Genomic DNA, 25770 nt, shown 5'->3' on the forward strand with positions numbered 1-25770 from the left:
GTTGGAGTGGGCCCGGGCCGGCGCTGCCCTGCCGCCGGCGGCCGCTGGGGGCTCCCGCCGCCGCGGCGCGGCCCACCATTGTTGGGGTCATGGAGGGCGAGAGCACCTCGGCCCTGCTCTCGGGCTTCGTCTTCGGCGCCCTCGCCTTCCAGCACCTAAGCACCGACTCAGACACGGTGGGTGCCGCGGGCCCTGCCGGCGGGAGGGGAGAAGGCAGGGCGGGGGGAGCATCACTGGCGGGCGGGGGAAGCGGGCAGCCGTTACTGGCGCAGGCAGCCCGCCGCAACCATGGCGGAGCCCGCCGCCGCGCCGCCCCCGCCGACAGCAGAGCGCGCTGCCTCCCGCCGCAGGCCCGCCGGGACCCCGCTGCCGGGGAGGGCCCCGCAGCCAGCCCGGACCTCGCTGCCTGGTTTGCAGCGTGTTCCCTCGCCGCTACACCCCGCTGCCAGGGAGGTTGCCTTCCGTGCTGACTAATGGCGGGAAACGGAGGGGTTTTTTTTCCTTTTAAAAGGAGATGCGGGTCACCGACCGCCCCGTGAGGCGGCCGCAGCGCCGCGGCTGCCCAGCGCTGACCGAAAAGGTACTCCGTCCTTCTGGCCGAAGCCGTGGAGAGCGCAAACTGTTAACGCGGGACTGAAAACATGAGGAAAGGAAAACAGCACAGCACACACTTCAGCATATTTTTTTTCTTTAAAAAGGGCGAGTATTGAAAAAGGAGGTGATGAGAACCTACTGTTTACAATAAAGCAAAATATTTCTTTTGACAGCTTTTTTCCTTTCCTGATGACACTGTTTACACTGATAATATTAAACAGAAAGTCCTGTTAATGTGAACTTTTTTTCTTTTTCTCCCACTATAAAGGAAGGTTTTCTCCTTGGAGATGTGAAAGGTGAAGCCAAGAACAGCATTACTGACTCACACATGGATGATGTTGAAGTTGTTTATACAATCGGTTAGTCTGTCCCCATTTTTAACACTATGCTTAGTGTCAGTATACACGTGACTACTTACTGTTTTGAATGAGGGCAATCAACATTTTAGAGCAAGATCACACCTGCTTGATCCAGGAATCCACAGTGACTTTAAAAAAACACGCGGAAGGACTATTGGGTAAAATTTAATTGCTAAAAAAAAAAAAAAAATTACAGTTTTACAGTAGAAAATATAATCTAACAGAACTACCAGTTCTTGGTTCCTTGAATATTTCCTCTTTTCCAAATAAGTTGTCACATTAAAGCTAATTCAGAGCTTAGGCTCCTTTGTCTTGGCCACATCACAAACTCCTAGACTACAATTGCCCTGGAAAAACTCGGTGTGTTTCAGTGAACTGTAATGTGTTAGCATTTATTACCTAATTTGGAGCTTATATAATGCTGTGTGAAGGCTGCAAATTATTGATGTGTTGAGCAGATGCCAGGTTTATTTTTCTTTATAGTCTTCATGGGATTGGAGTTGATGTACATTTTATACTAGCCCTTAAAAACATAAGTATACATGCACATGCATTGAACTCCATTCTTTTAAAATGCAGTTATACAAAAAGAAAGAAAACAAGGTAATACAATATGTGCTTTCTTTCTAATGTTCCTGAAATTACAGTAGGGAGAAATTGCATCCTATTTTCTAGTTTTACTGTACGAATCAAGGTGTAACACTTTCTTCCACTGAGCCTCACAGCTGAACTGAAAATGTGGGGAATTCTTTGTGGTGGTATTGATCACATTACCCAGCATCTTGTCATAATATTCTCCTAGGCAAAATATGTGGCTCCAAAGTCTGAGTTTTTTGGGTTTTGGGGTTTTTTTTTTTTAGTTAACTTACAAAACCTATAGTGGAGCATTTAGGAAAAAGAAAGTATTTTGAATCTTGTTTTGTTTTGTTTTTTTTTTCCTGGTAGTCAGTCTTCCATTTCTCATCATCTGCCCTGTGGGTTTCTGTTCTCTAGCCTCATCTTTCCTACTAACAGCAGCCATGCCTTGCTGGAGTGAAACTCAAGTCAAATCCTTCATATCACATACTACTTCTGAATTCAACAGAGAGAAGGAAAAGTGCCCAATTTGACTTTTCACTTAACAAACAAAAGAATGTCTTAAAAATGCAGTTTATGTGAATGTTTCCTTTTACATTTGAAAAATGAGATTTTTAAAAATATTTCCTCTTGTAGCCTTTTTTTAATTAGGTGTTAATGCATTTATTTTTTAAGAAACTATATTACACAGAATTCTTTCTTGATTCCCCTACCCATTTCATTTTGATCATAGCATAAGGAAGAATACACAACTTGAACTGATGAACCCAGAGTAATATTACCTTCTCTTTCCAGATATACAGAAGCATATTCCATGCTACCAGTTGTTCAGGTAAGAATCTTTAGTAAACAGATATTAAAATGTTATAATTATGGTTAATTTGAAGTTGTGCAGGAATTAAACTTACATTGTGTCACTGAGAAAATCACCTGGCTGTAACTACAGTGGCCATATCAGCCCCTTGGAACTACAGATACAAAAATGCCTTACGTCACTCCTATTTTCATTCTTCACATCATTTTTTTGGTGTTTGTCCATCAATATAGAAGTAGATATATGGCATACTGCACCTTCTGGTGAGCTATGATACCATATAAACTACAGAATAATGTTGACACACTGAAATAAATCCCCATTGCTTTTCTAAAAGCCTAGAGATCTCAACCTCTCACCCTCAAAAAAAGAAAGAAAAAGGCAACATCAGCCATAGGTTCCAAGAGGATCAGAAAAAGAAACACTTGTTAGCCCCGTGGCAGGACTAGTTTCAAGGACTAGTATTTAGAGGCCCATCAGTATTTAGAGGTTGCCATCAGATGGGAACACAGCTGTGCAGGCTTGTACACCTGTAAGAGGAGAATCATAACACAATTTCCTCCTCAAATGTTTCTGAAAATTAATGAACCCATATTTTATTATAAAGGCATTTCATATCAAATTGAAGGCATCCATTACTATTTTATAGTTTAGAGAACATAGATGTTCCCTTTAATATTTGTGCCAGTAGTACTGGTGCCAGAACAGCATCAGGGCTGTACAAGATAACCTATGTAGCTATTTGAGTTATGAAATTAATGGCCCTGTCCTAGCAGAGAAGCTGTATCAGCACGTTGTTATATGCTGACCAGGGAAGAGAAAGCTATTAAAGTGAAATAACTGCTAGACCACTAGGGAGTAATTATTTCTATGGTAGCTTTTTTTTTTTCTCCTCTAATTGTCCTATTTTTATTCCAGCTTTTATAATTCTGCAGGCGAACTGAATGAACTTGCTCTGAAGAAAATACTATCAGGTTGTAAGAAGGTATCTTGTTTTCAAATGTAAACCATACCAAGGGGTAGTACCCAAGGGGCTCAGACGTGGGGAGCTATTCTGGATACCTCTTGTGTCAAGCTTTTTTTTTTTTTTTTCCCCCTTCTCCTCTTTTCTAAAATCTTCTGTCTGGTCCCTCATACTGCTGGTCAAGGCAGCTCCATCATCTTTCCCTCATCAGTTTAGGTTATTTTTCACTAGAGTTTGTCTACATATGCACCTCAGCTTTGTTTTTTCTTATTAATTTCTCAAGCAAACAGTTCAAATATCCCAAAGGAATTATGCTGATTTTCTCTATCTTAAGATCAGTTGAGGTCAGCTCATTCAAGTGATGAAGCACCGCTTGATCAAAAAAAAAAAAAAAAAAAGTAAGCTTCTCCACAGAAGAAAGTGTCACAAGGGGAAAGTAGAAGCTGGAAAAACAGCAAAGCAGCAAAACCAAGCTTGCAGAGTTTCAGCTTGTGCACAAGCTTAGAAAGAGGCCATTTCAACAACTGGTTTTGAAGGAAAGAAAGAAGCTGTCATATTGGAATTCAACTTAGATATTTTAAGGGTTTCAAGTTAAGTAACTGCTTGAACATGTACACATCACTATACAATTCAGATTCACAACTTTGCCCTGAATCCTATAACTTGCTTCAGCGTGACATACAGGGATGGCATGATTCAATGGGAATAATGAATTTTCTTCTGCCTTGCAGAGTGTAATAGGATGGTACAAATTCAGACGTAACACTGACCAGACTATGACATTCCGGGAGAGACTTCTTCATAAGAATTTACAGTCACACCTGTCAAATCAGGGCCTTGTATTCCTTTTATTAACCTCTAGCGTGATGACAGAAAGTTGTTCTACCTACAGACTGGAGCATGCCTTACACCGGCCACAAGAAGGGTAATTGGTTTGTTCTCTAGTTTTAGTAAAGCAGGAGCAGGGCATATCCTGTAACTTGTAACCATTTGGGGTTTCTTTTAAATCTCTTTGTTGCAAATGAATTGCTGTTAACACTGTTTATTTTGCCCTTGAAACTTACACATTAAGTAGGATTATTCCTTATATTGCTAAAGCCCAGCTGAAGTCTTACTCTGGAGTTCTGTTCAGGGATTTATTTGCCTTTGGAGCTATCTGTGGTACCACTCCCAACAGGCAGCCACTGCCAGGTCATTTGTGCACAAAAGATGTTCTTGATCAATTTGGTCTTATGTATGGGACTTCATCTATGCATGAGGTTCATCTTTACATATTTCAATCAGTGGTAACTTGCACTTAACCTGTGCAAGAGGATATATCTGAGGATATGCTGCCCATAGGCTAGGCTTAACACGCAAGTATTGCATTATTCTGCAACTTGTACCCACAAAAAGGAGAAAAAAAAACCGAGTCATTGCTTACAGACTTTTTGCTCTTGCAGTTTGCCTCTAGTCATAAGTAATCATCTATGCATGTTGCCCATACATTTAGCAACTACCTATACTGTAAAACTCCATCTGGGATGCTTAACAGTCAAGAATCTTTAGCTATCAAAGAGAGGCCTTTGGATGTTAATAAATCATGTTCTTCTGCTTTTTGTAAGTCTTTTCCAGAAAGTTCCTTTGGTGGTTACCAACTTGGGTATGGCAGAACAGCAAGGTTACAGAACAGTGTCTGGTTCCTGCATATCTTCTGGTTTTGTGAGAGCAGTAAGACAACATAGGTACAATATATGCCATATTTACTGACAGCTATAGCTTGAAAGCTATACAGTTAAGTATAGTTATCTTTCTGTAAGAGTATTTTTAAGTGCTTTTGCAAATGCTACACCCATACCCTGCTCATTTGTTGACCCATTTCCTGCAACTACTTACCTTTCCAAGGTACTTGGAAATTAAATACCATACTGTGATAGCTGTCTGTAAAAGACAGCAGCTGTCTGTATCAACATAGGCGCCTAGTGTGAAGCTGAAAATGCTCATAAGTAAGCACTGGGATGATTCATTTACAGTTATAAAATTACATTCTTGTCCCACAGGTCAGAATTCTTCAACGAAGATGGATCCTTACAAGAGGTTCATAAGATAAATGAGATGTATGCCACCTTGCAGGAGGAGCTGAAGGTAAGTTGGGCACACTTGTCAATGCAGTTACTTCCAGCAGCACTACAAATCCCAGCCAAGCAATGAGTACGCTGTCTCACACTGAACAGAAGCAAAGTTGTGCCTTGTAAGGACATACTAAAAGATCAGGGAGTGTCATTTGCTGTTAGTAGCCATATGCCAAGTTTTTTAAGTTGAAGACTTTAGGTTTCCATTTTGTCAAAAGTACACTGATAAATCCTCACAAGATGACTATTTTAAGGGAGCACTGTTTGCAGTTTGTCAGAGCTCTTAGATGGGAACAAGCAAAGCTTCTTGCACCTTGTTCAACACAAGGTTTAATTAACATCTCTGAAATAGACCTGAAGCTCATTACTTAAGCTTTCTAATACTTTGCATCCAGCTTATAAAATCATGAGTACTTCAAAGAATTTTTGCAACAGGGTTAATGTCAGCTTCTGTGAATACTGTTGGTTCCATCAAATGCTCTTTTCCTTGCAGAAAATATGCTCTACAGTAGAAGCCAGTGAACGTTCTGTAGAGAAGCTCTTAGCAGAGGTGAGCCAATTAAAAGAAGAAATTAAGAGGAAAAAGCAACAGAGTTGTTCAGGTAAGTTAAATACTTGCAATGCCAGTCTGATACCATTGACAGAAGCACAAAACTCTTCTGAACTTGAGGCAGCCAAAACAGTAGTGGTAGAAATGTGGAAAGGGGAACTGCAACTCTAGGTTTTCTTTTTTTCAGGAGAAGACAGAGATTATCCAGGAGAGCCGAAGGAGAATGTTCTCCTTTGTCAGGCACTACAAACCTTTTTCCCCAATTCTGGACTTCAGACATGTATTGTTTCATTCAAAGGCCGACAGATAACCAAGAACTGCTGTAACATTGACCATAATATTAATGTCATGGACAAACTGACTGTCGTGGTAGAGAAAAGAGACTTCACTGAAACAAGACACCTAAGCAAGCGTAAAGTCAGAGGGACCACAACAGGATCAAAGTCATTCAAGAAATCCAGGTCACTGCAGCTTCACCAAAAGTTACTTCGAGACCAAGAAGACAGTGACCAGGAACAGAAGCTTACACTGAGTAGCACTGAGACAGATGAAGACATGTCAGAGAAGATTAGAGACAAAAATGAATACCCACACTCTCCTACTTTCTGATTTGCTCATGATTTGCCCAGATGACTTTGCACCAAAAGCTACCGCCAACATGTTCAATATATCACTTTACATCACTGCAGGGATTAAAAAAGTGGATTTCTGCAAAGCAGAGGTTTGGGGTTTGTTTTGTTTTTTTTCCAATGCATGAATCCCATTTGGCCCAGAGACAAGTCCAGATAGTAATACCTCATTTTGTCTTCCAGAATTAAATCTGTATTTATTCTCTCAGGGTTTGAAGACTATGCTAGGAGGGCGTTAGCAGTCATATAACCATGTCACATACTGCCTCAAGAGTACTGCTGTTGAAGAAGCAGTACTACTCTTCCCTCAGCAGAAGCTGAGGCAGGGAGCATCAAATGAACACAAATAACATGCTTCACAGAACTATCTGTCTACATAAATTGCCAAAATTTAAATGCTGTAATTTATCCTTAGCTATCCACTGCTTGTTTATTTTACCCCCACTCGAATCCAAGCAAGGTAAAACCAGCCACCTGAACTTGAGGCAGACCTGTGAGCAGAGGGAGCAGTCCATACAGTTGCAGATTTCTACTGTTGCTGTCATCTCTCAAACTTGATTGAGACAATTTGAGAGGCTAGACACTTCATAGAAAAACATCTGGCATTCCCCCCGTCAGTCAATGATGCATAATGCTAGCCAACTACATCTCCAGTAAACAAGTACATAAAAAATAGTTTTAGTGTTTATTTATTTACGACATATTACTCTGGATACTTGACATTACATATCTTGGGGTCTGTGAGAAATGATGGGTTCTTAAACATAACTGGCATAAATCCTGTGAAAAAAGATAAGTTTGAGGGGTTTTTAATAGGAGAGTAGGCTTGAGTGACAGAAGCCAAAGATGTAGTCATACTTACCAAGCACTTGAGCTCTTTTAATGGCTTTTGTAACTTCCTTCTGCTTCTTGTTGCACAAGCCTAAAGAAATAAATCATTTCCAGTCTCTTGAATCAACAGTAACCAAACCATTAGTTTAAAGGGTGAAAGTGGTACTATGGGTGACAATGCCCTCTAGCTTTGTCTAAGATTTCTTGGAAAACTACATGTGTGCTTATACTGTTAAAAACTATGGGATATTTTAATTCCTTGGCAAATGCAAGTCAGACGAATACTATTACAAAACATGTATTGTTGGCAGTAGTTACATTTAGAAAGACAGCAGTTTCAGTTACTTAGACTCACTAGAACATTAATATTAACCAGTAAATGATTTAATACTTCACATACCTGTTATATGCCTGCCATAAATGCAACCAGTGTATGGAGAAACAAACTGGGACAGAAGCTATTGAAAATTAAGAAATTTAACATCAGTTTAAAAGCATCTGTTTTGAAAGAATAGTTTACTATCTGCATTCTATTTTTCATTTTTTGATTTGTTTTTACAAAATGAGAAAAAGCATAGCTTGGAATTAAACAGTACTTTATATGCCATAACATGTAAGCAATATGACAGTGGAATTACAATTCAGGGCACTATTTAGTAAATAACAAAGTTGTAACACATGCACACGGGAACTAGTTACTTCAACAGTTTATCATGGCTACATTGTTTGACCCTTTTCTGCCCACAGCCTTACTCTTGAGTTTTTAAACCCCTACACGTGAATGAATTGCTCATTTTTTGTCCTTCTGGACTACCTACACACACATTTAAAAATAGCAAACCTTTATCAAAGGACAGGAATTTTCACTCACCTGCACATTCTTGTAGTCTACACTTATTCCACACAAGACACACCTTTTAGGAGGCTCTTTGTAGGGGTTCTCCATTTGTATGGGCTGAAATTAGACCATTATTACCATCTATAAGTTTCTCAAGAATATAAGGAATGTTCATTGTTTTTAGCCTTTTGCCAAAAGATGCCTTGAAACCAAAAGGGGTATTTAGTGCCTCATTGCAATTTTTCAATACCTTTCTTCTCTCCCTTTCTTAACACTGATTGGAACAATCTAAAAGACTTCTTCACAGCTATACAGCCCATTATCTCAGTAATGATAAAAGTGTAACAAGTCAATTAAAGCAAGCAGTAAGGTTGTTCTTACACCCTTTACTTCGAAGGAAGTATCTACAGAAGCTGGAAGTAAGGTATTTCTGATAGTTACAGAATATTTTTTTTTTTATGATTTCAAAGCAAATGGCCAGAGGGAGGTCCTGTCTGCTCACACACTCGAGCAGAGACTCCCAAATGTCTCCCAAGCCCCAAAAGGCTCCTTAAGCTTCAGAACATACCCGGCACCAAATCCATGCATCATACATGTAAGACATCATTTTCACAGACATAAAAACTTGGGCAGAGTATATCTCTAAAAAGTTTTCACTGCTACTGGAAAACACATTTTTACAATGTAACAATCACATCTGGTACATCCCTGTAAGTCTTTTTCTGAGCTATATACGGGAACTCAGCACTGCCACAGGTTTCAGTCTCCATTCGAGTTACTGAGACAGCCGGCTTAAGGGACCACAGTTACGATACTGGAGTTCGTACAGAGTAACTTCAGTGTCAGGTTCCTCCTCGGTAACACGCCAATTAACTTAAGTCAAATTCTTTAGGAGCGTAAGCTACAGGAAGACCAAAGCAAAGCACTTTCAGGCACAGAGAGGGCAGCGCGGCTGCCTGACCGCAGTCCCTCCAGGGCTAGGTGGTGGTGGCCGTAGGGCGGGTGGGAAGAGCCTCACCTGATCGGACGCGCCGGGCTGCCACCCGTGCTGCAGCCGGCGCGGCCGCTCCCACGGTGCCCCTACAAGGGAAAGAGTGACGAGTTAGCGACGGCACGGAGCGCCTGCGGCCGGCGCTACCCGCGGGAAAGGGGGAGGGCGAGACGGAGGGAAGAACATACTAGGCAGCAGGTTGAGCCCGAGCCAGGGTCGCCGCGCCGCCGCAGCCCAGGCCGCCATACTGCCCCCAGTGCAGAGGTCCCTTTCCGCCTAACGTCACTACCGGCTGTAGGTGACCCTGCCGTCCGTACCCATGCGGCCCAGTAGCCAATGGAGCCGCGGCCTGGTCTCCTCGAGGCAGGTAATTGGCTGCTGCCCATATCTGTGGAGCGTGCCAGCGGAAGCGCTGCTGGGGGCGGCTGATTTGCTTTTGCCTATGGCGGCCTTGTTTCCCGCGCCGGCGGGTGCTGCCGCGGCCGTAGCGGCCTTCGCACCTCTCCCTTGAGGCCGATCCGCGCGACGGCGGTCATGGCCGAGCGCAGCCTCGCGGTGCGGAGGAAGAGCCGCTCCGGCTTTGTCTGCAAGCGGCGTCGGGCCCCGGCGCAGCCCAGTGCCGGCTGCGCTCCGGTGGCCCGCAAGAGACCCAGTAGCAGTGGCGAGGGGCCGCCGGCGGAGACCCCGGTACGGGGAGGATGCGCTGCGGGCAGGCTTCTAGAGCCGTAAGGGGGGCAGCCTGCCCCAGACCGAGCGTGCGTGACCCCGATCGAGGGCCGGGAGGGGCTCGCTTGCTCTGTGTAGGAGAGAGTGCGTTTTAGCTTTAAGTTCAAAAACGGTCGTCACTGCGAAGTGGCTATCTAGGCATTATGTCTGCTTGTACGTTAAATTTCACTGAGTAAAAGCAAGCATTCCTTTAAAAGTCAAGAAAAATTTTCCGTGTAAATGTCAGAAAAGCACTAACCTTTCTTGTTAAGTCGGGGAAGAATTGAGTTGCATCCGATGTGTAGTATCAGTTACACTGCCTTCTTTGATGTTACTTTGGATTGCTAACACTTATTTTGTTTTCACAGTGTAGTAATGATAGTGACGAAGACATGTTTGGTGACTATGATAGCTTTTGTGGAAATGATTCTTTACTAGCTCAAGTTGATGATATAGAGCAGAAATACCTGGAGGATAAAAATAAGGATATTAAAGCAGCTGAGCAAGTCATACCTGAGAAGCTTCACTCAAGAATTCATCAGAACAAACAAGATTATTTTTCTACTTTGAAAAGTGTGGTTGCCCATAAAGCTGACAAAGGGGATGCTTCCCAGATGAATAAAAATGACCCAGTGGATAGCAATCAAGAACTAACAGAATCTATTTTAGAAGACTTACCATCGTCACAACTTTTGTTTTTTGATGAACTTTCTTCTGGTTCTAGAATACCTGCCATGTCACAAAGGCAGAATAAGTGTGTGAATTCTTCCTTGGACAAAGTAGGAAGTCTGTCAGCTTTATGTCCTGATGCTGAATGCAGGAACAGACCTACTGACTTTTCCTCAGAATCTAAGAGTGATTTATTTAAAACTGAGAGTCTTAAAGATCATCTGAAAAGTGCTATGACTGGCAATGCCAAAGCCCAGACTCTGCAGGTCTCTAAGACCAAGCAGCTTAAAGAAGCAGTTTTATCCGAAGAAATTTGTGTTGCTAAGAAAACTATTGAATCTTCTTCTGTTGATATAGGCCCATTTTATGGATTACCCAGCAAAGTTAAAGATCTATTCAGACAACTTCGAGGAATTGAAACGCTTTATGGTAATGTAATTAATGGTTTGTTTAAAAAAAAAAAAGCGCTAGTGAAGTGTTGCTCATTTTACCTATTCCACTAAAAATATTTAAATTAAGGTAATATTTGCTGTAAGCCATGTTGTTTATTTTGAAAGTGTTTATTTTGTTTTGTTAAGTGGTTATTTTTGATCTTTAGATGGATGGGAAAGGTTGACATGGCTTTTCAAATACTTTGGAAGGCTTAGTCAGTGAAAGCTTTTAGCGATTTATTGATGAAAAACCTCTCAAATGCTAGCCATAAAGTATTTTGTATGAAACAGGCATTTTGATATTGATTAATGTGCCCCTGGGGGTTGCTGATAATTCTTTTCTAATTTTGCAGAATGGCAGCATGATTGCTTAATGTTAGAATCTCTACAGCAGAGAAAGAATTTAATATATTCATTACCAACCAGTGGTGGAAAAACACTTGTAGCTGAAATAATAATTCTCCAAGAATTACTCTGCAGGCAGAAAGATGTTCTGATGATCCTGCCATATGTTGCTATTGTTCAAGAAAAGGTAAAACATTGATTTTTACCAAGCTCCATAATTTTCACTAAGATAGGATGGGAAGTGAGTGATTTGTTTAATCAGTGCTGCCCTGAGGGTCTGTAATTGTGAAATAAACCAGATTTCATTTATGTGGTGAGAGTGCTGAGTTATAAGATGTGCTGAACTTTTAAATGGTACCTTTTTGCAGTGTTATGCATAGTTTTGCAGACTTAGGGTTGTAATGCCCAACTTGCTAAAGAAATGATCTTGAAGCAAGAAGTTAACATATTTTTTTATTATAAAGGACAAGTTCATTTTCAAGAGCAGATGTAGCTCAAGCTTGATAAGATTTATAACCACTCTAGCTTTGCGGCTGGAAAAGGTAGTCATAGCTAATACATTTTCACTAGTTCAAACGGGATTGTGGTGCAAATTGGTTATATGCATGCTGAATTCTTTAGGCAGCTCTTAAGATCTAAAATGAGCATGAATTAGTTCTTTTTTTTTTTTTTTTAAACAGGTTAGGGGTTTATCGAGTTTTGGGATAGAATTGGGTTTCCTGGTTGAAGAGTATGCAGGAAGTAAAGGAAGATTTCCACCAATTAAGAGGAGAATTAAGAAGTCTCTTTATATTGCTACTATAGAAAAAGGACATGCTCTAGTGAATTCCTTAATTGAAACAGAAAGAATTGATGACCTCGGTCTGGTTGTAGTAGATGAGGTAAGCTGCAAGGTTTACTCAGATCTATAATAGGAACATTTTTATATTTATAATAAGTAGTTATTGGCAAAGAGCAATTTTTTATTAGTTTTGCTTTGAGTGTGTATCATGAAATTATTACTACTTAGCCAAGTTTTTATTGCTTTGGTACATAATTCTGAAATATTGGAAGTTATTTTTCTTTAACTGAAGCATTTGTTGCTATATGAGGACGGTAGATTCAGTTAGATGTCAATTAGACATCTGTAATGGATTAGAAAAAAATTAAGTCATTTTAATCATGTGAGATATATTTTAGGAATCCCAGAATTGAACTCCAAAATGTGACACTATGAGACTGTCTGGTGTTAATAATGTCTAATGAAACACTTAAAAAAAAGATAAAAATACAAAGTAACATTTGACTGTGATAACTTCCCCTTATTCTGCTTTTTAGTCGTGTGGCTGAATTGTGGATTGTTGGACTGAACCGTATGTATAACGTCTAACAGGGATGTTTTAATTCGTGGAATGCTTCAGAGTTACTAACCTTACATAAACACAGTAGCTTCTATATGGAAGGCAGCTTAAGGATTAAATTCTACTGTTTTCTGGAAGTAGATGGCTGCTAGAAACATTTTTAAATTAGTTTCCCTCGGAATGGAAAAAGAACAGTTTGCAATTTGTATTCACCAGCCTAAAGTTCTGTGTACACACTGACTGTTGATTGTCAGGAGTTAACTGTGTCAGTTATGGTCTAGTTAATTGGAAGGCAAATCTTTTTATCTCTATTTGTTCTTGGATCTCTTTTCCATGTTTCTTAAATATCACTTCAGTGAGATTAGACTGCTGGAAGGAACTTAGCCATTAAAACTTAACAGAGTCCAGTCTTAAAGTCCAGCAAAGACATTCCTGCAATATTTAAGACTACAGAATTGATTTATTTGTAGAAGTACTCTAAACTCAGTAATACTTTTCTTTTTCTGTTTCTACACACAGTTGCATATGCTTGGTGAGGGAAGTCGTGGAGCAACACTAGAAATTACTCTTGCGAAAATTCTTTACACTAGTAGTAAGTAGTAGCACAGAGGGTAATGGGTATAAGCTGGAACATAGGAGGTTCCAAAGAAATACGAGGAAGAATTTCTTCACTGTGAGAGTGACAGAGCACTGGATCAGGCTGACCAGATGGGTTGTGGAGTCTGCTTCTGTGGAGACATTCAAAACCCACCTAGACAAGTTCCTGTGTGACCTACCCTAGGTGGTCCTGCTCTGACAGGGGAATTGGACTAGATGATCTTTCAAGATCCCTTCCAGACCTTGAGATTCTGTGAATCTGTGAAAATACTGTGTCGATGGCATCTCTAGAGAGAAGTCATACAGATTTGTGAAGTTCTAGCCACTCTTCGTAAACATGGCACACTGTGCAATAACAGTGTGTACTTATTTAAGTGTCAGTTGACCCTGTAATGATGGGATGGGTGTTTTTGAAGCTTTCTTGATATTACTACTCTGAGAAATATTGAGTATTGTCAATTGTTTTCCATTTCTTCATAGCCATTCCAATTAAATGCTTATATAGAGGATTTTTTTTAATGTTTACAGCTCAGATAATATTTCTTAGCTCTATCCCCCTTCAAACTGGTACTTTGGCACTTAACAAGGCTAACAATAAGGAAGCAGGCTTATAAATTAAATATGAAGCAGAAGTGTTAAAAATTGGGAATGTGGCAATAAATTCACCTCAAATTCTGTTTTACAGAAAACACACAAATCATTGGAATGAGTGCAACTTTAAATAACGTTGGAGACCTGCAGAAGTTCCTGCAAGCGGAGTATTATACTAATAATTTTAGACCGGTCTGTATACCTGATACTGTAACCTAATAAAGAAGATAGTTGCCTGTAAAATTATAGCAAATCTTTTGAGGAGCTTTTTGTGTTTAACTTCAGCATAGTGTAATGCCTGCTGCTGTACTGATACAATAAGTAGCATTTTGCATTTCTTACTGCTCAAGTGCAAGTGCCTTTGCATGGTTATGTTTAGGCATTCGTTTAACTTTAGCTAAACTAATTTCTAAATTACAGCTACGGTGATAATTGTTACACTTGTTTTGATATTGGTGCTTGAATGCTGTCGTGGTAATAGTTTGTGACTAGTTCACAAGCTACAGTGTTTGTTGTAGTCTTCATTATAATGAGACACTTTTTTAAGGCAGAAAATTAAAACGATTAACTTTTAGAAAACTTCTTGGCGGGGTGGAATGTGTGCTTGTGTGCATGCAGATATATACATGTAATGGAATGCTTGAAAAAACATTAGCTGCATGTCAGCAACAGCTTAATCCATGACTTGGTAATTTAATTTCTGTTTACGGCTTTGTCTTCCTAGGTAGAACTAAAGGAATATGTAAAGATACGAGACACCATTTATGCGGTTGACAGCAAAACAGAAAATGGCTTTTCTTTTTCACGTCTCCTTGATTTCAAGGTAAAACCTAAGTAATTTTGTAGTTTCTTGTAGTTTCTTTGTAGTATACTGATTTATTTACAGAGCTTTTACCAAAGGAAATTAAACATGATAGTTCATTTGTAATGACTGTGAGAGACAAAATGGTAGGCTTTGGGGAGGAAAAAGGCCTTTAGTGTATTGAATACTTCACTTGATATTCACATCTTCACTGCTCTTTAAGGTAGAAGTTTCATTAGTATTTTGATGTGTGAAGAGCAGTAAATTTGAGTGTTCCAGATACCAAATGCTGTGGTTTTGGTTAGATAATATAAAGAGCTGATCACTCCTAGACGATACTGAAGGAAAACATCTTTTGTTTTGTGCTGTCATCTCTATTCTTTGTAGGGATTCATTTCAACCTTTAAAAAGCCCCATGTGGTATGGTAGACTGCCAATAGCACAGTAGAATATTGCTGTGGTGTTGATAAAAGAAACTGAACTATTAATGGAAAAAAGCAAAGCATTGTAGCCTTATATCCATGTATCCCTCAGTTCACACTGGATGTGTTAAAATCTTTCAAGTGAGAACTGGGAGAAAAGTTTATCCTACAACTTCTTAGAGTTGTGTCATATTAAAGCAAACTGTTCTAAACAAAAGCTGAGAACAAGTATTTGAATACTTAGTTTATTTCTTAGAAATTAATCTTAAATGTTTGTCAATATGTGTTTATGATAGTATTCTAGTAATCTGGAGAAAGCAGATCCTGACCACATCATTGCACTGGTTACTGAAGTTATTCCTAAATATTCCTGCCTTATTTTTTGTCCCACTAAAAAAAACTGTGAAAATGTTGCTTCAATGGTGTGCAAGTACCTCACAAAGTAAGTTTCTGTCTTGATTTTTAACTTATATATGGAATAGCATGTCAGAACTTAGGGTTTATCTTCACTAGTTTGCAAATGATTTTCCCTAGTGATTGGAAGTAAATACTTTCAGTGTGCAATCATGTAAAGTTGCTAACTGCATAAATGATAGCAAACTGTTTAAGGCTCATTAAACAAATATTTTACCAAAACTCAATATTTTTTTTTTAAACCAACCAGTTGAAAAGAAATGGTTATCGGAGGACAATTAATAAGGAAAAAAGGAAAAGCATACTAAAATAATCTTGCTCCCTTTGACAATGATCTCTGCAAGCTTAGAAAGGAAGTATTTTCTCTATAGCATGATATTTAGTTGAGTATGTTGTGATTTGATTGACTGATACTCTCTGTTCCATACAGACTTTGTTAATAAAGAAAAGAAAGGATTGTGTTTGGTTTTATTTAAATATGACTTGATCAACTCATAATGGTCTAGCAAAGTTAAATTTTGCGTAGAAAGAAATTACATTAAAATAAACAAAACACCTCTCTCATCAAAATTGAAACAATTTTTAATGTACCTATGATCATCAATGTGGCACTGGCCCTATTTCATTTTTGTCGATGATCTTTATACCCACACCCAGTTGGCATTTGATCTCTTGGGTACCTGTGCTTACAAACAAGAGCAGTTCTATTGCAACTTAATCAACCTCCTGTGTATTGTTGTTTTAAAGTTACTGGAAATAGTTATTTCTCCAACTAAGATATTAGAATGGATAATGAACAGAAATAGACAGTAAGCCTCTCTCTCAAGTAGTTGGTGATTGATCAAAGTGTAAAGAAATGCTTTCCTTCCTCCTAAGAGAATTTAGAAGTCACAGGGAGAATGAGAAACAAGATATTCTTCAGAACCTGAAGAATATTGGAAATGGAAGTGTCTGTCCTGTTCTGAAGCAAACGATTCCTTTTGGTATTGCCTATCACCATAGTGGCCTTACAAATGATGAAAGAAAATGTATAGAGGAGGCATATTCTACAGGTGTCTTGTGTCTTCTTGCTTGCACAGCTACTTTAGCTGCTGGAGTCAACCTGCCAGCTAGAAGGTTAGTAACTGAAATATATTTCATTGTTGCATTGATTTTTTTTTCCTTTTTTTTTTTTTTTTTTTTTTTGTAAAGGAAAAAAAAAATGCTTTAAGTTGGAAGTACCAGTGCTATTTAAAGTATGTGTCTACTTTTACTAGCAAATTGGCAGTATGACTGCAAAGTTTTTTTTATGTAGGAAATGTGCATCAGTAGCAAGTCCTTCACAGTGCATTGCTGAAGAGCTCTTACCTAAATGGGTTAAGGAAACTAATAAATGGAGGAAATGCTTTGGTATTTTAGTAATGCTATGCAGGGGAATAAGAAATTAATCGTTGTTCAATAGATATTGTCCATAGAATAGTGTTCAAATTGTAGAATAAATATTTTCTAAGGAGATACAGTTTGAATGTGTTTTAACGTTAAAAAGTGTTATCTTTTTCTTATACAAGTGGTTGTATGACCAAAGACCCATTTGCTAAGAATCCAGTTTTGTGTATATCGATGTTAGAATAACGCATCTGAGGGAAGAAAAAAAATCATACAGACAAATGTTGTCTTTCTAGTATAACTGATGTATGGTCAGGATTGGTTTTGTTTTTTAGTAGAGTTTATTTTAAATCTCAGTGATTTTTCATTTTTAAACTCAGACCTCTGAACACCTTTAAGTACTAGTTGCAAAGGTCTGCAAAACAAAACGCATGGCTCGTCATTCATTAAACATTAAATTGCTAAATATTTTCCTGGTTGATTTTTACATATCTGTTCAAACAGGCGCATTTAATTTTTTTGTTAATTACTAGGCAAGCAGCATATATAAAGAATGCATTTCTAAAATTTCATTGCTGCTTAAATTATAGTTTATGTTAAAATTACAAACTAAAGATTTCTTTACAGGGTTATTCTCCGAGCTCCTTATGTTGCTAATGACTTCATGAAGAAGAATCAATATAAACAAATGATTGGCAGAGCTGGTCGAGCTGGTATTGACAGTGCTGGAGAAAGTATTCTCATAGCGCAAGAAAAAGACAAACACTTGGTAATTTTTACAAAGCTCTCGATAATTTGAAGTGTTGGATTAAGCCGGTGGGTTAATCAGTAAGAACTGAGCTGCTGATCTTATTTTTGTCTACATCTTACTGTTGCAAGTATTTGAATTATGAAATTATATCCATAAACTACTTTGTGGTGTGTTTTCAGATGTGAATGGTAAATTTTACTTGTCTAAGCTTATTTTCTTTATAAGCCAGATCATGTCTGTAATTACTTTTAAAAGTGTGAAACTAGTACATAAATATCGTACCTGAACTAATACATTTCTTGCCTTTTAGGTTTGGGATTTAGTTAACAGTCCTTTGGAGAATTGTTACAGCAATCTTCTGCTGGAGTTGACCAAAGGAATGCAGAGTCTGTTGTTATCTTTGGTTGGACTGAAGGTATCAGTTAACTCTTCTGTGTGAGTAACTTAAGTGCTTAGAAAATGCAAAGAAAATCTTATCTGTTGATTCTGAAGAAAATACAGACTTTTTGAACAGATTAGCTTACAAGTTCAGAACAGCTTCTAATCAGATAAGGAGGATAAAAATTTGATTAGTCTTTTTATCTCAGTTATCAATTAATCAAGGAATGTGACAATTTCCATGTAAAAGTCAAAATTACATCTAACTTATGCTTCATAACAATCTTAATATTTAAATTTCTGATCTTGATTCAAAATACAAATAGAGAGAGTGGAAACAAATCAACATGATGCAGTAGCTAAAACAGATGGAGAACAGTCCCACCAGATCCATCATAGGCTGACTGTCCTGTTTTTGTCATTTTAAGAGGATATCAAACTACTTCTCTAATCAGTAGATTTTGTTCATATTTTTTTATATAAATTAAGCCTTTAATTATGCTCTTCACTTGCAATCCTCTTTGCAGATAGCAGTTACCCATGAGGAAGTCAACAATTTTATGTGCAGTACATTGTTGGGTGTTCAGCAACAGCTGCTGTCTAAAGAGAAGAGCCTCTCAGAGATAATTAAAGATGGGCTAGAAAATCTGATAGATAAAGGACTCCTTAAAGGAAGAATATATGAGAAAGACCACAACTCCAAACATACACTAACAATTACACCATTGGGTAAAGCTACATACAAAGGTAAGACTGTTTTGTTGTTATTACAGTCTTTATATCAATAAACCCTTTCATCTCAGCCTTATTTGAATTTTATATGTTTTTTTCCATCTTCAGCATTAAACTGCAATAAAACAAAATTAGTTGTAGAGCTGGACTGAAAATGGAAATGAACAAGTAGTCCATGACTGAAGTGTGATAATACTGGTCATAATGAGAGTGAAGTCAGAACCATACCCTAAAAAAAAATATTTCAAGATTTGATGTAGTGATTGTAATTAAAATGGTTCATGTCCTTATTTTATAATTCATTGCTTTGAACAGATATTTTTAACAGGGGATTTTCTTGACCTCAAGAGAAGCTTAAGGAGAGGAAGCATAGGACATGTAGACCAATTGTAATAAACAAGAGAGTGTATCAGGAAGTTCTGGTTTGCTGTCATAGTGTAAAGATAACAGGGTATGAAACACAGTTGGAATAGGAAGAATCTCTGAAAAATTCTTCAATCTGCAAGATTGTTCCAGGGTTTCATTAAAGTCAAGGCAATTCACAAACACTCAAAAACCACCTACAGAATGGATGTCCATGGGAATAGGTGACTGTTCAGTTTCATTTCACTGCTCAGGTTAGGACAATTATTTGGGTTACAGTTAATTCTTGGATTCATCTGACATAACAAACATTTGTTGGAAGATAAAGGAAATATTGAGTATATATTAAAATCTATTACTTTTAACTCTATGCCTGTTTAAAATTGCAACACGTGTGCTTATTATAGGGTCTATAGACTTGGCATACTGCAATCTTCTTTACAGAGAATTGAAGAAAGGTTTGGAAGGGCTGATTCTTGAGAGCAATCTTCATCTTCTCTATCTGGCAACTCCATATGATATGACTTCTAACTGTAGACCAGATTGGATGATATACTTGAGACAGGTGAGAATTTGCTAGCAAACATGCATTGGGACATATTGTAATCCTGTTTATTACACTTTAAGTTTATATACATAGGAAACATACATAGTGGAGTAATGATTTGATGGGAAATTAAAATATACTATTTTACTTTCAGTCCAGATACAATTAGATGCAATATGTATCTAATATTTGACCTTGTGGCATGAAGTACATCTCTTGAGTTGCCAGTACTCCAAATCCTGACTTTAACCTTGGTGCAATAGCCTTGTCATCACCAGGATCTGATTAATCTTACAGACCTTTCTAGAAACTAGTTATAAGTAACCATATCATTGTAGTCTTACAAGAAAGCCACTGTTAAATTAATCAAGAGCCATATTTACCTTCTGATGCTTGTATATTTAATATGTAGTTTAGGGAGCAAAATCCACTAGTGAATGTTAGTTTTAGTCTTTGCTGGATATCTGAGTCTTAATGCTAAATTCCAGGCAGTATTGCAACTACTACACCATGACCAATACCTTCCCACAGACTACTTTGTATATGTCAGCCTTAGCAGCACATCCCTCGTCCTAGTCTTGCATACTCTTAAGGTAACACCCATTCAACTTCTCCCTTTTCTGTAACATGTTGTACACTTAAGTATTTGTTAATTTTCTTAAAATGTGGCATTCAGAGATGGACAATTACAGATAATTCAGAAAAGTAGGCAAAACAGATGCAGACCTGACACAGTACTAATTAGAGGTTTGAAAACATTGTTTAACTTTGAGTAATAAGACTTATGTTCTAAATATCTGAAAATTCTTTATAAAATCTTATTTTAGTTCAACCAGCTAAGTGCAGCAGAGCAAAAAGTAGCAGATACTGTGGGAGTACCTGAAAGCTTTATTACAAAAAAGGCTTCTGGTCAAGCCATCAGAAAGGTAAGCTTGGAGTTTCTTTGTACCTAAGATGACAGTTCAGTCATTTCATTTCATAGAATCATAGAATGGTAGGGTTGGAAGGGACCTTTAGAGATCATCTAGTCCAACCCCCCTGCAGAAGCAGGGTCACCTAGATCAGGTCGCATAGGAACATGTCCAGGCAGGTCTTGAAGACCTCCAAGGAAGGAGACTCCACAACCCCTCTGGGCAGCCTGTGCCAGGGCTCCATCACCCTCACAGTAAAAAGTTTTTTCTTATATTTAAGTGGAACATTTTGTGTTCCAGCTTTATCCCATTACCCCTTGTCCTTTTGCTAGCTACAATAGAAAAATGGGATACCGCCCAACCTCCTGACACCCACCCTTTAGATATTTGTAAATGTTAATAAGATCTCCCCTCAGTCTCCTCTTCTCTAGACTAAACAGCCCCAGTTCCCGCAGCCTTTCCTTGTATTTGATTCTTTACAAATTCTAGATTGCATTTCTGCTAGTGTTCTACATTACTGTGCTATTTATTAAGCTTCTTTTAACTTCATTGATTGGTTTCTTAATGTTGTTTGATACCTTTCGATATAATATAGACATTTTAGGTGTGAAGGAGTAGAGATGAGAATAATTTCCTTGTAGCACTAACAGAGTATCTTGAATGTGATATTGGCTCTGAATTCTCACTTGTTTTATCCTTAGAATGTGGACAGTGCTGTGGTAAACAGGCTTTACCTGTCGTTTGTCCTTTATACTCTACTGAAAGAGACCAATATATGGAGAGTTTCAGAGAAATTTAACATGTCCCGTGGATATGTACAAAACCTCCTTAATTCTGCTGCCTCATTTGCCTCCTGTGTTCTACATTTCTGTGAGGTATTGTGTTAAATGGGTTTCCAATAAGTTCTCTGGGATTGACTTTGCAAAACCTGAAGTTTTGTTCTCTTATGTTAGAACTGAATACAGCTGGTGTATTTCACATTTTCTGGGCAAAATTATTTTTCCTGTTTGGATAAGCATGCTCATGCAATAATATTTCTTAAAAAGATTCTTTCTGCACTGAGAATGTGACGATATACAAACTGTACCAAGGCATTGATCAGTGTCAGTGCTGTTGGGATATAATTGTCAATTTTACCTTTCTCTTGGAAACAAGGCCATCTGTTAGTGGAATGTCATCTGAGAAAAACAGCTGGCTTGGCTTGTTTTCTTGGTGGGTTGGTTTTTTTTATTTCCTCTCTTGAAATAATGCATTGCTTATCCTTCAAAACTACCCCCAACTTTGGAATGTTCAGCTGAAGAGTGCTGAATGCAACTCTACAACTAGCTGAAAAGATAACTAGAAATAATAATGTTTCCCCTGTTTAAAAGCCAAATATATCCTTGTTGCTAAAGCAAAGCTCATCAGTCATACACTCTCCCTCAAATACAGAACTTAAAATCTGATTTAGTGATCTTTTGTCTCTGCAGGAATTAGAAGAATTCTGGGTTTATAAGGCCTTGCTGACAGAACTTACCAAACAACTGACATACTGTGTTAAGACAGAACTCATCCCTCTGATGGAGGTAGCAGGGGTTCTAGAGGTTAGTAAACCTGACTTTGTGATTTTTTTTTCAATGTAAACTTGTATGCTAAATGTTACTGTGCCTTTCAAGTAGATCTGGAAGACCAAGCAAACTTTTTTTATTGACAATTTGGCATAGGGCAGATATCCCACAACAGTCTTGGAGGCTGAGCAGAAGTGAGGAAACGTGATCTGGAGCCGGTGCTGTTTTTATTTTGGCTGCTACCACAGCAACAGTAAAATCTGTATTTGGACAATAATTTAGATCTATACTCAGTTGGAAAATAGAGTCTGGTTTTCTTTTGTGGGAAGGATTCTTCAGGTCATGAAAGTAAAGGGGAATAAAAATTTTCATATTCATTTAAGTTCCAATATCCTCACAGAAATATGTGAAGTCCTATTGGAACTTAAGCTCTTGTTATCACTTGCAGTGCTGCATGTATTTTAAATTAGAAATTTTAATCAGTCTCTGAATCAAAGACTCTTCTTAAAGCAGAAAATCTTTTTGGGCTTCAGTGCAAGATTTTTAGTAATCACTGGACCTTTATGAAAAATGATCTAACTTGCCCATCCAGCCTTTGTAAAACCAGTTTGTCAGCAAACCATTGAATTTAGCAGCAGTAAGTTCTTCTGAGAAACTAAACTTAAATAGGACTTAGAGCATAATGGATTTTTTGCATCTACCAAATTTTCTGAATTGTATACAAAAGGTAAGTAGGTTTTTACTTTGTGGTTCACTCTGCATGGAAGCATTTCTTTGGAAGAGCAAAAACACCCTGGACAGCACAATACCAATGAAGTTGTATTTTAAAGATGACTCTTCAAAATTATTACTACAATCAAGGTAGATCTGCACTGGAGTTAAAACTATAGTGACAGCTCACATTTGTAGCAGGTAGACTTATCTTGAACCAATGTGATTTGCTTAGATTTCTGTGGAGGAATTTACAAAATCAGCCTAAGGTTGCTGTAGTGAAGGAGAAAATTATTTTCTGCCTGTTTGCATGCAGTTTTCAAAGAGCAATCCAAAACCTTTTCATGAGATTTAAGTCATTAGTGGGGAAAGATTCTGTATCATTGGTTGTACTGTGCATACAATAGCCAAGTAGAGCATAGAAAATAATTGCTAGCAATTAGTGGCTACTTTTGGTGACATTAATGACACCTATCTCACATTAATTAACAAGCATAGTCCTCTTTTACTGTGGAGGAAGATAATATATTGTAAACTATTACCTGTTGGATGCAAACAAACCTACCTCAAATGTCTTTCTATTCCTTCTTGTCTTTAAAAGAGATGAGGGGATAAAAAACGAGGTGGTTGGCCAAATATTTGTAGGCGTAACTCTTGTTAATCAAATGGGTATTATTTCATAACTTCGGATACTGAAGAGTTTAGTGTGCTAAATTACTCCTCCTGGTGTACAAATGTGTTTTAAGTAAAACTTTCCAATGTTCTAGCAGTATTTGTTTTACAAAAAATATTTGCCCAGATACCTTCTGTTAGGCAAATGCTGCTTGGCTGCCTTACATAGCAATAGGATCAAGTTGAGAAGCAGATAATGCACAATCCCTTACACTGGTGGTGATTAAATTCTTGAGAGTCTTGCCTATGATATGTGTGTCTCTCCTGTGACCTCATGACTATGACTCCACACAACTAGAGAAATAAAAAAGATGCTGTGATACTAAAGGGAAAATTATTCATAAGCTTGAAACAAAGTATAGCCTTTTCTGGAATTTTGTCAAAGCTCTGTTCTGTGAAAATTCGGGGGAGGGGGGAGTTGATTAAAATCAGCCCTCCTTTTGCTTAGAAAGCTGCAGAGAATGTGAGACATCCCTACAAAAAAAGAGTGGCAGAATCAGTGCCACCTAAGCTCAGAGAAAATGACAAATGAGTTCCTAAGAACTGCGTAAGATTGCATGGGGAGGTAACCCTTAGCAGTAAGGCTGTATGTTCGGGGAGTAAGGATTGTCAGTAAGTATTCGTGTTCTTGGAAAGAAAGTGGATTGACATGCAAAGATGAAAATTGTTAGGTTGATGCAGAAATTGACACGAGAAGTTCTGATTGCCTGTTCTAATAACTTAACACAACTTTGGACTTGCAGGCACGAGCAAAACAACTTTATAATGCAGGGTACAAAACTTTAGCACACTTGGCTAATGCAAATCCAGAAACTCTGGTCAAGATGATTGAGCATTTGTCACGACGTCAAGCCAAACAGATTGTTTCATCTGCCAAGGTAAGCTGGAAACAAAGTTATAAATACCTGTCTCAGAATTTCAGTATGCCAAAAGTGGATCTTTGAGTGACATTAGAAGTGAAGGATTCAGTTTACTAGTAAAGGGCTTTCACTTAGTATCTGCCTCTAAAGTACACATAAATAGCCCAAGGGAAAGGATCTGTAACAAATGTTTCTACCTAAACAAAAAATACAGGAAGTATTTTATTAAGTAGTAGTGTTTTCTCTCGGTCTCCATTAGTCATTTGCCTTTGCAATGGCGTTGGCTTCATGTTTGATTCTGCTGAAATAGCACAACTTTTGCTAAAGTAAGGGAAGGCCTAGAATAAGTGAGTGGACAGTTGGTATAAAAACGATGTAGCCAATAACAAAGTCTTGGTTAGTACTTTGACTCCATGCAAATATACAAAATTTGGAATTTATGCGCTTAAAAAGTTGTGGCCATTTAATATTGTTGTAGGCTCCTTACTGCTTTTTTTTTTGCTGCTGTGCAAGCCAACAGAAGGAAATATATGCAGATTCCTCATCTACATCCATATCAAATCCAGCAATCTGGCTTACTGTCATGTTCAGATATTAAACTGATTCAGTTTTCTCTTACTGGGAATTTAGAACTATGCTTGCATGCGTTATGCTACACATACCACTGGGGAATTGTTACAGCCTGACTGCCAGTAACAAACAGTTCAGGGCAGTAGATTGCTAATATTGGGAGTCCTGTGTGTCTGATGTAAAATGCTGCAGTAAGAAGTTTTGTAAAAGCAAGAAATTGGCAACTTGGCAGGTAAAGCTTACAAGTATTTATTCAGAAAATAAATGTTTAAGGTTAATGCTTTTGTTCACAGTTCTAGCCAAAACTGTTCTGTTAATTTTTGTGTATTATGTGATGAACTGAGAACTATCTGTGTACTGCATGAATTTTTGTTAGCGTTTCTTTGTATTGGTATGCAATAAACAGTAAAGAAATGTTGGTAATAGTACTTGTGAAAATGTTAGACCTTTGAGGCAAAGGTACTACAGTCCTATGAGCAGCAGCAGCAGTTTTTTACAGACCAAACACAAGGTTGAAAAACATTGGTGATTTAACCTAACAGTTAGAGCTAATGCTGTAGTACTTTTCTAGTTGTTTTTCCTTTTTCCATTATAGATGCTGCTGAGTGAGAAAGCTGAGGCTTTACAAGAAGAAGTTGAAGAACTCTTAAAGGTACCTACAGATATTCCAGGAACCTACTGACCAACTGTTATGGAGGAAAATCATGAATCCAAAGATTGGGATTTTAAAGATATTTTTAACTTTAATCTAATACTGAGATTGTAATAAATATTTAATGTCTTTTGTATA

The 25770-nt window shown here is 38.1% G+C and overlaps 3 protein-coding genes across 9 annotated transcripts; 2 read left to right on the plus strand and 1 right to left on the minus strand.

The window, feature by feature from the left end:
- Nucleotides 1–75: 75 nt before the first annotated feature.
- On the plus strand, nucleotides 76–7246 carry ABRAXAS1 (abraxas 1, BRCA1 A complex subunit). 4 transcript variants are annotated; one of them, XM_061993588.1, is made up of 9 exons: nucleotides 76–176; nucleotides 863–953; nucleotides 2325–2361; nucleotides 3262–3328; nucleotides 4039–4232; nucleotides 4912–5031; nucleotides 5347–5431; nucleotides 5912–6020; nucleotides 6156–7246. In XM_061993588.1, the coding sequence occupies exons 1-9, from the start codon at nucleotides 90–92 to the stop codon at nucleotides 6575–6577; spliced, it is 1212 nt and encodes a 403-aa protein (XP_061849572.1). In that variant the 5' UTR covers nucleotides 76–89; the 3' UTR covers nucleotides 6578–7246. The 4 variants fall into 4 exon arrangements, with proteins under 4 accessions (XP_061849572.1, XP_061849573.1, XP_061849574.1 ...); XM_061993589.1 differs by having other exon boundaries at nucleotides 97–176; nucleotides 867–953; XM_061993590.1 differs by lacking the exons at nucleotides 76–176; nucleotides 863–953; nucleotides 2325–2361 and having other exon boundaries at nucleotides 3264–3317.
- A 13-nt stretch (nucleotides 7247–7259) lies between these two features.
- MRPS18C (mitochondrial ribosomal protein S18C) lies at nucleotides 7260–9528 on the minus strand. The gene is made up of 6 exons (XM_061993592.1): nucleotides 9446–9528; nucleotides 9285–9346; nucleotides 8300–8383; nucleotides 7829–7886; nucleotides 7460–7519; nucleotides 7260–7377 (listed from the first exon to the last, which is right to left on the minus strand). The coding sequence occupies exons 1-6, from the start codon at nucleotides 9501–9503 to the stop codon at nucleotides 7301–7303; spliced, it is 399 nt and encodes a 132-aa protein (XP_061849576.1). The 5' UTR covers nucleotides 9504–9528; the 3' UTR covers nucleotides 7260–7300.
- A 163-nt stretch (nucleotides 9529–9691) lies between these two features.
- On the plus strand, nucleotides 9692–25770 carry HELQ (helicase, POLQ like). Of its 4 annotated transcripts, none has more exons than XM_010195571.2 (18): nucleotides 9692–9944; nucleotides 10331–11060; nucleotides 11416–11594; nucleotides 12088–12288; nucleotides 13267–13339; nucleotides 14030–14127; nucleotides 14660–14758; nucleotides 15456–15601; nucleotides 16450–16689; nucleotides 17566–17707; nucleotides 18000–18104; nucleotides 18595–18814; nucleotides 19570–19727; nucleotides 20537–20635; nucleotides 21322–21495; nucleotides 22090–22203; nucleotides 24294–24428; nucleotides 25576–25770. In XM_010195571.2, exons 1-18 carry the CDS (start codon nucleotides 9792–9794, stop codon nucleotides 25660–25662), a joined length of 3153 nt encoding a protein of 1050 aa, XP_010193873.2. In that variant the 5' UTR covers nucleotides 9692–9791; the 3' UTR covers nucleotides 25663–25770. The 4 variants fall into 4 exon arrangements, with proteins under 4 accessions (XP_010193873.2, XP_061848621.1, XP_061848622.1 ...); XM_061992637.1 differs by having other exon boundaries at nucleotides 19609–19727; XM_061992638.1 differs by lacking the exon at nucleotides 9692–9944 and having other exon boundaries at nucleotides 10898–11060; nucleotides 11424–11594.

This window comes from Colius striatus, chromosome 3, assembly GCF_028858725.1.
Source record: "Colius striatus isolate bColStr4 chromosome 3, bColStr4.1.hap1, whole genome shotgun sequence".
NCBI classification, from domain to species: Eukaryota; Metazoa; Chordata; class Aves; order Coliiformes; family Coliidae; genus Colius; species Colius striatus.